The sequence below is a fragment of the Centruroides vittatus genome, unplaced genomic scaffold (genome assembly GCF_030686945.1).
Source record: "Centruroides vittatus isolate TY-2023 unplaced genomic scaffold, ASM3068694v2 scaffold_576, whole genome shotgun sequence".
In the NCBI taxonomy this organism is placed as follows: domain Eukaryota; kingdom Metazoa; phylum Arthropoda; class Arachnida; order Scorpiones; family Buthidae; genus Centruroides; species Centruroides vittatus.
In genome coordinates this window covers 970400-983563 of record NW_027122713.1, presented here as the reverse complement: position 1 = coordinate 983563, position 13164 = coordinate 970400, and the positions used below count along the sequence as shown (strand labels likewise).

General features: G+C 30.6%; 1 protein-coding gene across 1 annotated transcript in view; it reads left to right on the top strand.

Moving 5' to 3' along the window:
* Positions 1-11941, top strand: part of LOC136989518 (uncharacterized) — a 165534-nt gene extending 153593 nt beyond the window's left edge. Inside the window, exons 4-8 of the mRNA XM_067287715.1 lie at positions 4574-4707; positions 4774-4987; positions 7426-7577; positions 9816-10044; positions 11121-11941. Coding sequence (XP_067143816.1) covers positions 4574-4707; positions 4774-4987; positions 7426-7577; positions 9816-10044; positions 11121-11191 — 800 coding nt within the window. The 3' untranslated portion in view covers positions 11192-11941. The remainder of the gene's footprint in view (positions 1-4573; positions 4708-4773; positions 4988-7425; positions 7578-9815; positions 10045-11120) is intronic.
* The last annotated feature ends 1223 nt before the right edge of the window (positions 11942-13164 follow it).

The following is a 13164-nucleotide window of genomic DNA, read 5'->3' as shown; positions in this document are numbered from 1 at the left end:
CGAGAGATCATCATAAACACGATATTCTTGCATACTAACTTATGCACAGGATGCTGATAAACAGGAATACATGCTTTAATTAATCTCTTTACCCTACACCGTACTCTATGAATGCATCATTACATGCATATCCTTCTTCGTAAAGCTCTTATACACCGCATCATGCATAATTTATATTCAATATCACACGCATAAGAAACCCGATAATTATCTTCACTCTATATTTTCGTAAGCAAAATAAGGACTGGCGACATTACTCTTCACCCGTTTCACACGATAAACCATTTGCACCCCCTCCTACTTTACATAAGGAAGATTGTAAACGATGATTACCCTCTTCACGTAGAGGAAAGTAAACATTAAAGAAATAATATTTTTTTTTATAAATCGATTTTTATTAATATTTTAAAGTAAAATAAACACATCAAACCACACTACGATAAGCCCGCAGAAGTGTTGCAAGTCGATCCTTGCAAAATTTTATTGAACTACTTTAAATATCTGAAGAGATACAGCAAATCGATAGAGCGAGCGCTAATATCGAATTGATAACTGGCATAAAAGAAAAGTAAATAAACTAGTTATTGACTATTTTGAGATTCCAGACACTCAGACGACCAAACATAAAACCAATCCACTCAATTTTTACGATCTTCTACTTTACGACACCGTCAAATACATCTGTGAACTGACAACTATAAAGCCAACACTTCACTTCGCCTGGTGACGTCGTAGTGGAAGTAAAGTATGACGGGGGTGGGAATTTTATCGTGTGTTTTACCATACCTAATTGTGACGTGTGTTGTATGCGTGTGCGTGCGTGTGTGTATGCGAGTTGCTAAGGTAACGCATCGATATATAAACACAAACCGCCATATTTAAATCTCCATTTTGTTTTAATCTATTAACCTTGTTTTTTTTTATTGTGAGGGACGTAACGTAAGGAATTCTTACTTTTTAAAAAATAATTTCCGATTTTAATGATAGAATTGATATTGCCGGTTGAAACAGGTGAAAATATTCTCACCTAAACTTTGAATTTTTTTTTCCTTATTTTTTTTCTTGAAAAATGATTCCACTTCACACTTCACTTACAATCAATTCCTCCTCTCGGTTCTAGTTTTTAATCTAATTTTTTTAAACTTAGAGTTTCTCCCTAGTTTTAAAAACTGTAAATTTAATTAAAATCCTTTCCAGCACAGTTTTTTTTCTAGAATTAAAGAGTATTTTTCTCAATTATACTTTATTTTACGTGCATCCCTACGATTCCAATTGATATCACTATTTAAATATACGTGATGCGTGACAGTAGTCACGATATATATATATATATATGTATGTATGTGTGTGTGTCTGTCTGTATCTGCTGGTCCACTTTTGCTCTTTGTTTCATCCACTATTGGCTTATTTACATTAGTATTTATCGATTACTACTACCCCTTCGTGTTAATTGTGCAGTGATTACACGTAAAAGTGTGTAAGTACAATAACAAAATATTAAATTCTCATTAAAAATACAAATAAAACATGCAAGATCAGCTCGTAGAATGAAATTATAGAGAAAAATAACATCAAATTTTTATATAATTGCGACATTTTGAGTGTTAAGTTTTATGTAAACAATACCACAAAACAGTTCAGAAAAGTGTGTCGTTTAAGACAGACATTTATAATTTTTATAAATGTGTAAGGGAAAAATAATTATTCAAAATAAGAGATTTAGAAAATACGTTTTCTTCTATTTTTGTATAAATGTGAACACCTAATTTACATATAAACTATGTACACAAGAATACATAATATAAAAGAGTATACTAAGATACTTTCTAAATACTATATAAATTGTATACCTAAAGTATATAAAACAATATACAGTATATCATATATAAAACTGTGTATCGAGGAATAAACAGCACACACGAAAGTGTGCAGAAAAATAAACAGCATGCACAAATGTACACAGGATAATAAACATGCTCAAAGTTATATAGGAGAATAAAATAGCGCACACCAAAGTGTATAGGAGAAAAACAACAGAAAATTGAACTTGTTCGAAAATTTTCTAATTTTCGGACAAGTGCCAAAATTTGAAGTGTTAATTAAATATTATTAAAACAGCTTTAAATGCCAATTTCTGTGCAATAACTCTTCATAATCGTTTTACACGTACGAACATCATCACAGTTTCCACTTAATAATTCTTATTCATGAATACCAGAGTAGATAAATTAGGGTTCAACATCTGTTACTGAAAATTTAATAAAGTGCACTGTGATACATTTTTTCGTTGCTTCTTCTTCTTCTTTCTTTCATAATACCGTTGTATCATCGCTTTATTTTATCTCGCTTACAAGTTGGTTCGAATTTAATATGATCCCCATAAAGGTAATTCAATGTTTTTATCGATACGCATCATCAATAACTGTCTTCAGATAGGAGAAGAAACTATATCTGTCATCAGATTTCGACATCGACACCCCCAAAAACAACTGATACACTATCGATATATTGATAATTCAAACTGCAAAGTTTGTCAGACGAGTAGTAATAAATCATTCTGCAAGATGACGTTATCTACAATCGTTCTTTCTAATTGCTGTTTTCTTTCTGTAACGAGATACCACTGTATTGGGAGTTATGAAATCCCCTTTCGAAAAAATCACAAAGAGTGTCAAAGAGTCAATTGATGGTTCATTCATAAATATATCACATTTTGCAGCTTTTATGATGCAAAGGATGCTGGAGATTTATCACTTGTACTTTTTATTTTCTACCCCCTTTTTTAAAATATATATATATCCTCCGTATAAACACGCGCGCAAACACACAATCAAAGCAACGATTAATCTTAATATTTTTGCATAACAATGCTTACAAGTGCGATTAAAATAATAAATTTTAAGTATTTAATAATTTTGCAAAATATTTTTAAGGTATTTTTTATTTAAGATTTTAAATGCAAATCTTTTTATTTTTTTCGTTGTGGCGCTGCGATCGCGAACGACGTCCATTTTGGTTCTAAATGATAAGAGCCAAATTTAAGTAATTAATTCTTATTTATTATTTTTTTTTTTTTTGCTCTCAAAAGCTTAGTAAAAACATTATTGCTCTAATCGTTTGTGTTTATTCTCTTATTTAGCGTTTTTTGGGGAGTTTTTTCTTAAAAACGCTTGTTTTTTGGGGTCGGTGCTATAGTCTCATTACTATATTTAATGATAATGAAATTAAATGCTAAAAATCTAATAATAGTATCGTATCTAAGCTTCCGTGTATCGTAAACTTCATTTAAAAACTATTGACTTCACGTTCAGAGGAGCGGCGTTATTAACGAATTTTAATAATATTATTTAATAAAAAAGCTTAAAAATTAATTTTAATAAATTAAATAACCTATTTTTGCGACTTTTGCGTTTACTAATTCTGTTTTTTTTTTTTTTTTTTTTTTTTTGGTCGGTGCTACGGTCGAATGCGATATTCGTACGAAGTGATTTTTATGTTAAATGATAATAGCATGACTTTGCTACATTACAAAACTCCGCATACATATGTATGACAGTAAGTTTGGTAGCATACAGACCCGGGGCTTTATACTGTGGCTAATGATATTAATCATCTCAAAGGACGGAATAATTACACAGAGTAGTCTCCTACCGAGTTTAATGGTATCTGCTACGTTCAATCCACTTTTGCCATAGGGGGAAGATGGCTTCCTTGCTTCTGGTGATTTGGCGGTTGTTCTAATTAACTACATGCCTAGATTTCGCGTTATGTGGGGTTTGTGGCCGAATGATTTCAAGTTTGGCTTCGTTATCAAACTTTGACACCTTTGGTGACAAATCAGCGATCATTTTTCAATTACTATTTCTGTAACATTTTCTGGTAATTTTTGACGTTTTGCTTCTAAAGAACAAGAAAAAATGTAAAGTAATTTATTTATTTTCGACTTTTCAACTTTGTGATAAAGAGGAATAAAAAGAGAGAGGAATTTCTTGTCTAACGCTTGATTTTTTTCATTTTCTCATCCTCCTCTACTTTTTAATAATTCCTTTCAAAAAACGGCAAACAATAACAACAACATTTTCTAATTTAACGTTTTGAAATTATATTTTTAATCATTTTTTCTAGCTTCTCGCGTGTTAGCTTCCATATTTTACTCTTCATATTTTACTTATTTGAATTTTTTCTTTGACTTTACGTCTTTATTTTTATCTTTTCTCTTCCTCCCTCTCTCAGTGTTTGTGTGTGTGTGCGCGCGGGTCTGTTTGTATGTCTGTATTTTCTTGTTTTCTTGTTTTCTATTTTATCTTTCGCTTCTCATTCTCCTTTCACTTTTGTACTCGATTTTTTTTTTTCTCTTTGATGTAATTCCCATTTTTGTTGAATCACTTTATCTTTCTGATGACTTTTGTTGTAGTTTCCTACCCTATAAATCATGTTGTTGTATCCAATTTTTATAATACCTCTTAACGAGATCACATGTATAGCAATTGAATTTTTGCCGAATTAACATTTGCATCAAGTATTTCTTTTATGTGACGTATCCAGGTGTTAAAACACGTACCTATTTTCATAGTCTTACCAGAGGATGGACCAACAATAACCGGCATAAAACCACAATACCAAACTGGAGACGAAGTAAACGTCACGTGCTCGGCAGGACCTTCAAAACCGGCAGCAACACTAAAGTGGTACATCAATGGCCAAGAGGTAAGCTACCAAAATCTCTTCTATTCTCTTCACCTCTGTATCAATATCGATTAATCTGTATCGCAGGCACCCGTATCGTACGAAACAAGAACAAGACCCCTGAGACACAAAGACAGGTTACAGATTTCTACCCTGGGGTTGAACTTCGAAGCTAGGCCTGTCCACTTCCGGACTGGATCTATGAAATTGCGCTGCACTGCTGTTATATCTCAAGCATATTCTATGAGTAGCGAAGAAATCATTGTTGGTGATAACGCTCGTGCCTCAGGCTTTCATTCTGGTGAGTGTCGATTCTATCTACAAAATGGAGAAAATTGAGTTCTTTAACTTAGTTCATCCACCTGAGGCTCCACTATTGGAGTGTTTGTTAGTTGTTAAAGCCAATGGGAAAGGGAAAAAATCTGACGTTCGGGATGCTACACAGTTATGTAGATAAACTAGAAATTGTCACCATACCTGATCCTTTTAACGCTACACAACCGAACCTTTGTAGGAAAAATCCACAGATCTAAACATCCTCCCCCTACTCGATACAAGATATTTTAACGCCTGAAGGATTTATAAAGGTTTATATTCAAAAATTACATTCGTAAGGGTAAAAATATCTCTATTGTTAGTATACCAGCAAGGAACTAAAACGAAGAGGGATCTCATATTATTTTAGTACCATTAAATTAGAAATAAAAATAAAACCTAATACAATTAAACCCTCTTTTATACAGTTTCAATACTATAAAAACAACGTTTATTATTACTATAGTAGCACTTAACAAGAATTAAAACAAAGAGAAATTCATAATTACTGTAACAGTACAGCACTGAGATTAACATAAAGCCCTATGAAGCGAATACAAAAAGTGGCCGCTGTTAGGAGGTTCGACTGTATTTACTGTTGCATGAGCATATTAATGTTTTTTATTGCTGTAATGGTAATAATTCATTAGAATCAAAACAGAAATCTATATTAATTATTATGGAAGCGCGACGTCAGAGTTGTAGTTTATTGTTGAAGTAGTACATCAGCGAAACTGAAATAAAAATTAATATTCATAAGAGTTACAGAGCAAAAATAGAAATGGAAATAAATGTTAATATTTATTATTAGAGTGCCGGCAAAAGAAGTAAAAAATAAAAGAAAAATCAATATTTATTATTGTCATAGCATCGCGATAGAATTGAAATAATGGTAAATATTTATAACTGAAGTAACACGGGACTAGAATTGAAATTAAAAAAAATAATAATTAATATTTTTCACAAAAATTGCCTGCCGTTTTCTTACAAAATGGCGGATAATTTTCGCTGTTAAATACAATTCTACATACAAAACATGTTCTGTTGAGTTTCGTTTCCGTAAATTTGAAAAAAAATACAGCGTGAAGGACGAACAAAACTTTGTGCTTTCACTTAAAATGGCAAACATTTCAAGATGGCGGCAAGTCTACGTAACAGCACGCGTTTATACGTCAGAAAAATACAGCGTGAAGGACAGACAAGTAAATACCAATACTGCCAGACTGTCAGTTAACTATCAATATTTATCATCGTTTCTTTTTCAAAATGGACGATTTTTTCCCCTAAGACAAGCTGGCATTTAGGAACAAAACATTTACGAAACATTTATTTCTATACTAGAAAAATATTCTGTCCTTCACGCTTTAAAAACGTTTGCTGCTACCAAATATTCCGTTCTTACAGGCAAGTCTGAATTTTTAAAACGAAGCGTCAAATATTTCATTTAAAAGATCTGTAATTTGTCTGTCCTTTACGCTGTAAATGAAACGTTTGCCGTTTTATATATATATATATGTTTTAAGCTAAGGCAAACAATACACGAAAAATTCGTAACGGTACTTGAAAAATACGCTCAAGATAAGTCTGTCTTTCACGCTGTAACACAGTTACTTAACAGCATTTCTGAAAAAAGAAGAGAAAAAGAAGGAATTTAAACGATACAAGAATTTTTTAATTCAAAAAATAAGAAGAAATTTCCACACTTGAGGGGGGTAAGAACCTTCTTTTTTTTCCAAATTTTATTTTGAAGCACGAGACTCGGTACGAAGCGACAAACAGTAATGTTCCACATGGTTTATCTCGACAGTAATTATTCGTTTTCTTCGAGACTCGAGGTTTTCCACATGATCGAACGTGGTTGGAATTTAATTTTTGGTACATCACGCTTAAAAAAATAAAATAAAATAAAAAAATACCCAGTTGAAAGCGGTAAATGGGATAGACGAAGAGTTTTGGTCACGCCACATTTGCCTAATTTCGTTGCACTTCTTTTCCACTTTACTTCTTTTTAGTCACCAAATAACCGGTCTCAACCGGTGAGTCGCGAACCCAAATTGTACTATTCGCTAAAACGGGGGTTGCCAAAGAAATATGATTTAAACAACGTTTTCAACTAATTCGTTGATTCTTCTATCGATTTTAACATGGTTCAGGATCCCGAGAGACTTAAATTCTTCACTAAAACGGAGTAACTGAGTAAGAGAGATTGAGAAGTACGAACCCAATAAAAGCTCTGAAACTTTCTGACAATGTAAAACGCTACAACGAGATCGACAAGTTTCTCCAACCCGTATAATACACAACCCGTAAAGGGGGAGAGGTTGCCAAGTGTACAAAAGGTCGTGAAACTTTGTAACTTCGTAATATCACTCCCGATTTGAACGTGTTCAAGACTAGGTGAATGGGTTTGGTTTATTGTTGCAGGTTTACTTGGAGACGGTCCAACGATTACGGGTGGTAAACCAAAATATCAAGTAGGTGACGAAGTGAACGTCAATTGCACCTCTGCCAAGTCGAAACCGCCAGCAGAACTGTTATGGTTCATCAACGATCAACCTGTCATAAACGACAGACGAGTAAGTGAAGTAGAAAATATTCCTTTATAATTTTAATATTAATAAAAATTCCTGCATATTTATATTAATAATAATAATAATAATAGAAAATCCTTCCATCAATGAACAGAAAAGACAACAATACCACAAAGAAAAATTAATAAAAATTTCTTTATCTCTGTACGAAAATACAGAATTTTATTTCATTTTATTTTTATCGATTTAACTTTTTCAAAAGTAAATCGATAATTAAAGTAAAAAAAAAAAAACAATAAAGAAATCGCCTCTTAAAAGGTAATTTCCTTCGTTAAATATTAAATTATTTGAAATTTAATTTAGTACATTTTCCATTTAATTTTTTTTAAAGATATTTATCTTATTTTTCCTTTCTTTTTGTTTAATTAATAAGTAAATAAATTTAAATGCATCAAAAAATTTTTCTGTTCTGATTTTGTCATAAACCACCGCACTAGTTGCACCTTCTTGTTTTTTCAGGTGTGTTGCATGTGTTGTTAATTGTTTCGTGGTTGTGTTGTCGTAACACAGTTCGATATGTTTACTATCGTTTATGCTTTCTTCTATATTTAATTTTATATTTATTTCTTTGATTTTTATTGATTTTAATTTTATACGTTTTGTCCGTTATAGTATTTTGTCCGTTAACACTGCTGCAACAGACACACCAGGAGTGTTTTTTCTTCTGTTTTTCTTCTCTTGTGTTTAATTATTTTATAAAAATTTTTTTAAAAATTAACCTTTTATTTTATTGTTATTGTTTGTAAACAATAATGTGATTTTAAAAATCACTAGCTCGACTTTGTTGTATTGTTTGAATGTGTTTTTAATTGTGTTCTTTTATGTAATAAGTAGTTTAATATTGTTTTTTTATTGGTTCATTTTTATTAGACTAGTGTTTTAGCTGTTTTCCTACTCCATTTTTGCTTGTGTTTCCTTGTTATTTATTTGTCTTTTAAAGCCTAATTATTCGAAAATAACTTTTTACTTGTTAAAATTATAAAAAAATAACCTTTTGTTGTAAAGATTTCTTTTTGTTGTTTACTATAAATAGTAGTGTGATTCTAAAAACACAAAACTGAACTAGTTGTGGTGTTTTTTTGGTTTGTTGTATTGTTTTGCATGTGTTGTTAGTTGTTTCCTGGTTGTATTCCTGTGTGGTCAATACTTTTTCTAGTTCTTTAATCAGTTGTAACATAGTTTAATCTGTTTACTGTTTTTTTCTGGTGTCTGACATTTAATTTTATATTTATTTACTTTGAGTATTTATGGTTATATATTTTGTTTTAATTGGATTATTCGGCTGTTCTGAAAGTATTCAAAATTATTATTAGGCCTATATAAAATGTATTTTCGTCCATAATTTCTCTTATAATTATTTCCAGAGTTGTTCTTCTGTTAATTTACTTTGTTTTAATACAGGTGTTACCTTTACTTTCAATACTTTTCTCTACATAAAAGTAAATATTTCTGCTTCTACAGACGTCGCGAATATGAACTTGCGAGGCACCTTTTATGGACTTTATATTATGTAAACTGATGTATCATACTATACTCGATAATGTACTGTACAAAGTTTAGAATTCTAGTTAGTAGTACATTCTGAGTAGTGGATTGCGATCGATATCCACTGTATGTGTCTGAGGCCCTCTAAAAGAACTTGCTGCCTATGCCTAAAGTTTCTATATCGTATATATATATTTTAGTATGGTAATTAAGCTATTATTTCTACAGTACTATACGTATTTTTGAGAAAAATATACTTTCCCTTATAGTTATTTGTACAGATAACTCAGTAGAAACAAACATAGTTACTTTTTGTAAACTTTTTCCTTAAAAAAACTGATTTAAATGCTTTTACAATTGTTTCTATTATTTCCTAAATAATACTTTATACAGTTTTGTCTCTACTGTTTCTTATACAAAACTTTGTACAGTTTATCGTATAAGTGACTATTTAGGAAGACAATAACGATTGTTTTCATTTATATAAAACCTTTTTTTGTGTGTATTTTACTTTTGTAAAGTCTTAAACTTGTGTTTAAATGGGTATGGAATAATTCATTTCTTTAATAATATATTTTAGGTCGTAAATAAAGTCTACCTAATTGTTTTGAACAGACCTTTCTAGTTTATACAATTGCGTTATAACGCATATTTAAACATTAATACTACTAAACTATGTATTATTTTAATTTAAGTACTCAAAATAAGTATAAACTCAATAAATTTGATATTTTCAAGGGGAGAACCAAGCTTACCCATTATCCAACTATGAAGTTCTCGGACGGGTTAGAGGTCAACATTCTAGGTCTTAATTTTCGTGTACAGTCGGACCACTTTCAGAAAGAGGAGATGAGACTCAAATGCACAGCAACTTTATCAAAGGTGATCAATATGAGCAGCGAAGAAACTATAGTAGGAAGCAGCCAGCAGAGTTCTGGATTGCACATTTCTGAAAACACGGGAGCAGGTAAGAAATATCCCACCCCCTCCTAAGCTAAACATTGACATAATTATAATTATGTTTTTCTTACATCAACGACAAAGATAAATTATCATTGATTAGATTAATTAAATTTCAAAAATTCCAATAATAATTTTTAGCATCACACCTCCTCCTCATCCATGATGAGGAGGAGGTGTGATGCTAAAAATCGAAAAGAAAAAAAAATCAATTTTCTAGTTTTTTCTTATTATTTTTATTTTCTAAACTTGACTTAATGATGGATAAATTTCCATAAACACAGAGATAATGGGTAGAAAATTGAGTTGGGCTTAGAAAAACACGAATTTTATATCTGTGATTAAAGCGCATTAATATCACATTAAAGGGAAGAAAAGTAAAGGAGAGGAGTCATTTCTTCTGTTAAATGAGTCATTAAACATAGGGAAAAAAGAGATACAACTTTACATTGCTATAATTCTTGTTACAAAAATCTGATTTCTAGTTAATTTCGTTTGAAATATGTTCTACTTAAATATATATTCCACTCGGAATCTGTTCGTTAGAAGCATCATTCCGTTTCTTGTAGTGTAAAAATTCCTGTTTATTTACAGGAAATTTAACATTTTGAAAGTTGAGGATGCGAGAATAATGTAAAATTCTTGTGTAATTTTATGAACAAATTTGGAGATTTTATACTCCCAGATGAAAGTTATTAATGCATTTTTTTCGGTCATCTGAAGGTTCTATCGATGTATATCGTATTTTATGTCTTTAACATGTGAAAGAACATTGCACAGCACTGTAAAATGTTTTTATTTCCTTCTTATTAATCTTGTATTTTAAAAAAATGTTACATCCGTTTGTGATTAAGGTCAGCATTTGATGTCCCTCCAAATTGTGGCAACTAATGAGTGATGATTTTACTACATACATTTGGTATAAAAGTATTCAAAATTTAATTAATTATAGCAGTGTTAAACTGTTCAACAGGCTTTGGCATATGTTTAAATTGATTTGTTGCATTATAATTACCCTTAATCGCAAGCGGGTGAATCGATTTTTATTGGTGATGATCTTAATCCCACTTTACCCTTTTACAGTACGCAATAGGGCAACATCGACCATGCTGACGATACCTGTGCTCAGTATTCTAATCGCCTTCTTGTCGTAGCCCAACGTAGCTGCATCAGTGACAGTGCCTAGTTAAAGGCGTTCAAGAAAATGACCGCCAAAGAATCGGGACCCCAGGTGACCCTAGTCACTCAATGTGCCAGATTTCAGTTGAAGTTTCATCATCTCTTCTTCCAACTGTTACTTTTCGTTGGGCCCGCTCGCTGTTCTAAACAATATTAAAAAAATAATCAGGAGGACATTCAACCCGGACCAAACACGAGGTCACTACAGGTCAGACTTATCACTCTGTGCCTCCCAGAAGGGGTTTCAATTGGTGTGGAGCGCCGTAGCCCTGTCTACATCTACAATATACATATTATATATTATATATATATATATATATACACATACATATATATATATACATACAATAAAGCGAACTGTAATGCACTGTGATGTCATAAACTAGTCACCATGCTTAGTTTGTACGTAGCAAGAGGAAGAACTAAAGCACACTTCTTAAATTTGCTCTTGTACATATCATTTTTACATTCACCAAATTCCTTTTATTTTATTTTAAATGTTTTTCTCCTCATATTTTACTTCTTTTTGTGTGTGGTTCCTAGTCATCGATAAGGGACTTTTAAAAGAAAAATACCCAAAAAACCAAAAAATAACAAAAAAAGAGAAGAGGATACATCCAGCGGATGGATGTATCCGGCCTTTATGTATATAAATATATATATAAATATATGTCTGCTGGTGTAAAGTCTTTCCGTTTAATAAAAATCTCTTTCTGGCCATCAAATTTATTTGATAACATCAAAAAAATAAAAATAAAAAAATCTAATTAAAAATCTATGCTATATACAACATAATTGCATAAATGGACAATCGATGTTATATCTTTTTATTCATCCAGAAACAAAAGAAAATCAGCAATCTTTTATTTTTTTCATTGTATACATTTGAAATGTGTTTGTAGTTTTCAGAATTATTCTAAAAACTATGCATTTTTTGTCTGTGAATAATAAAAAAATACAAATATATATACATATATATATATTATATATATATATATATATATATATATATATATAAATTTAAAAAATGTAACTAGATTAAACTGTATAGAAGATTTTTATTCTAAGTTATAAACTTGATGTTGTTCTCTCTCTTTTTTCTTTCTTTCTTTTAATTTCCCTTTTTGTTCTTTCCTGTAAAAAAAAGGAGTAAATTTGACTTTTATTTCAACTGTTTGCCATGTGTTTTATGCTAATTTCTTTCCAATTTTCATGTAGAAACTGTGCAGAAAGATGTGTTTAGCTTACTAACTCGCTTTATAATTACTAAAATGCATTTAAAAATTCAATTTTTACAATGGAAAGTTCCCAAAAAAATACATTTTAATGGCATTTTATAATGCTGACGATCAAGTAAACAATTTTTAATTAATTAATTAATTAATTTCTTTTAAGTGAGTGAGCGTTAGACTGAAACATAATTGTCAAGGCTCGAAAAAACTGCATAAATAAAAGGAAATTTTTTAAAAATAAAGATACAAAATTGAATTTTATAGAATAAAGAAAGATGTAAATAATTGTGTAACTTAAAGGAAAACTTTGAATTTCAAACTAAAAATTTGAAAAATTTATTAAAATACAATTAAGAATGCTCAGAAATGCACATAAAAACACAAATATTTAAAAACAGGAGGATAAAATTCGGGAGAATCGATGTAAAATACAAAAACAAAAGCATTACAAAATTTGGGTAAGTGAAAAAAAGCAATGGTATAGTTCAATACAAAGGATTTAAATGAGTAAGTATCGAAAACAAGGGAGAGAAATAGGTGGAAAGTAAAGAAATATAAAAAAGAATTAAAATGAGTAGACACTTCAAAGAAAACAATACTAAAAAATAAAGAAAACAAAAGAATTAGTTAGTACAAAGACTTTGGAAATGAAAGAAGTCGAATTTTAACTTTACATTATCGTCCAGAATACACAGAATAAAATACAGAAATAAATA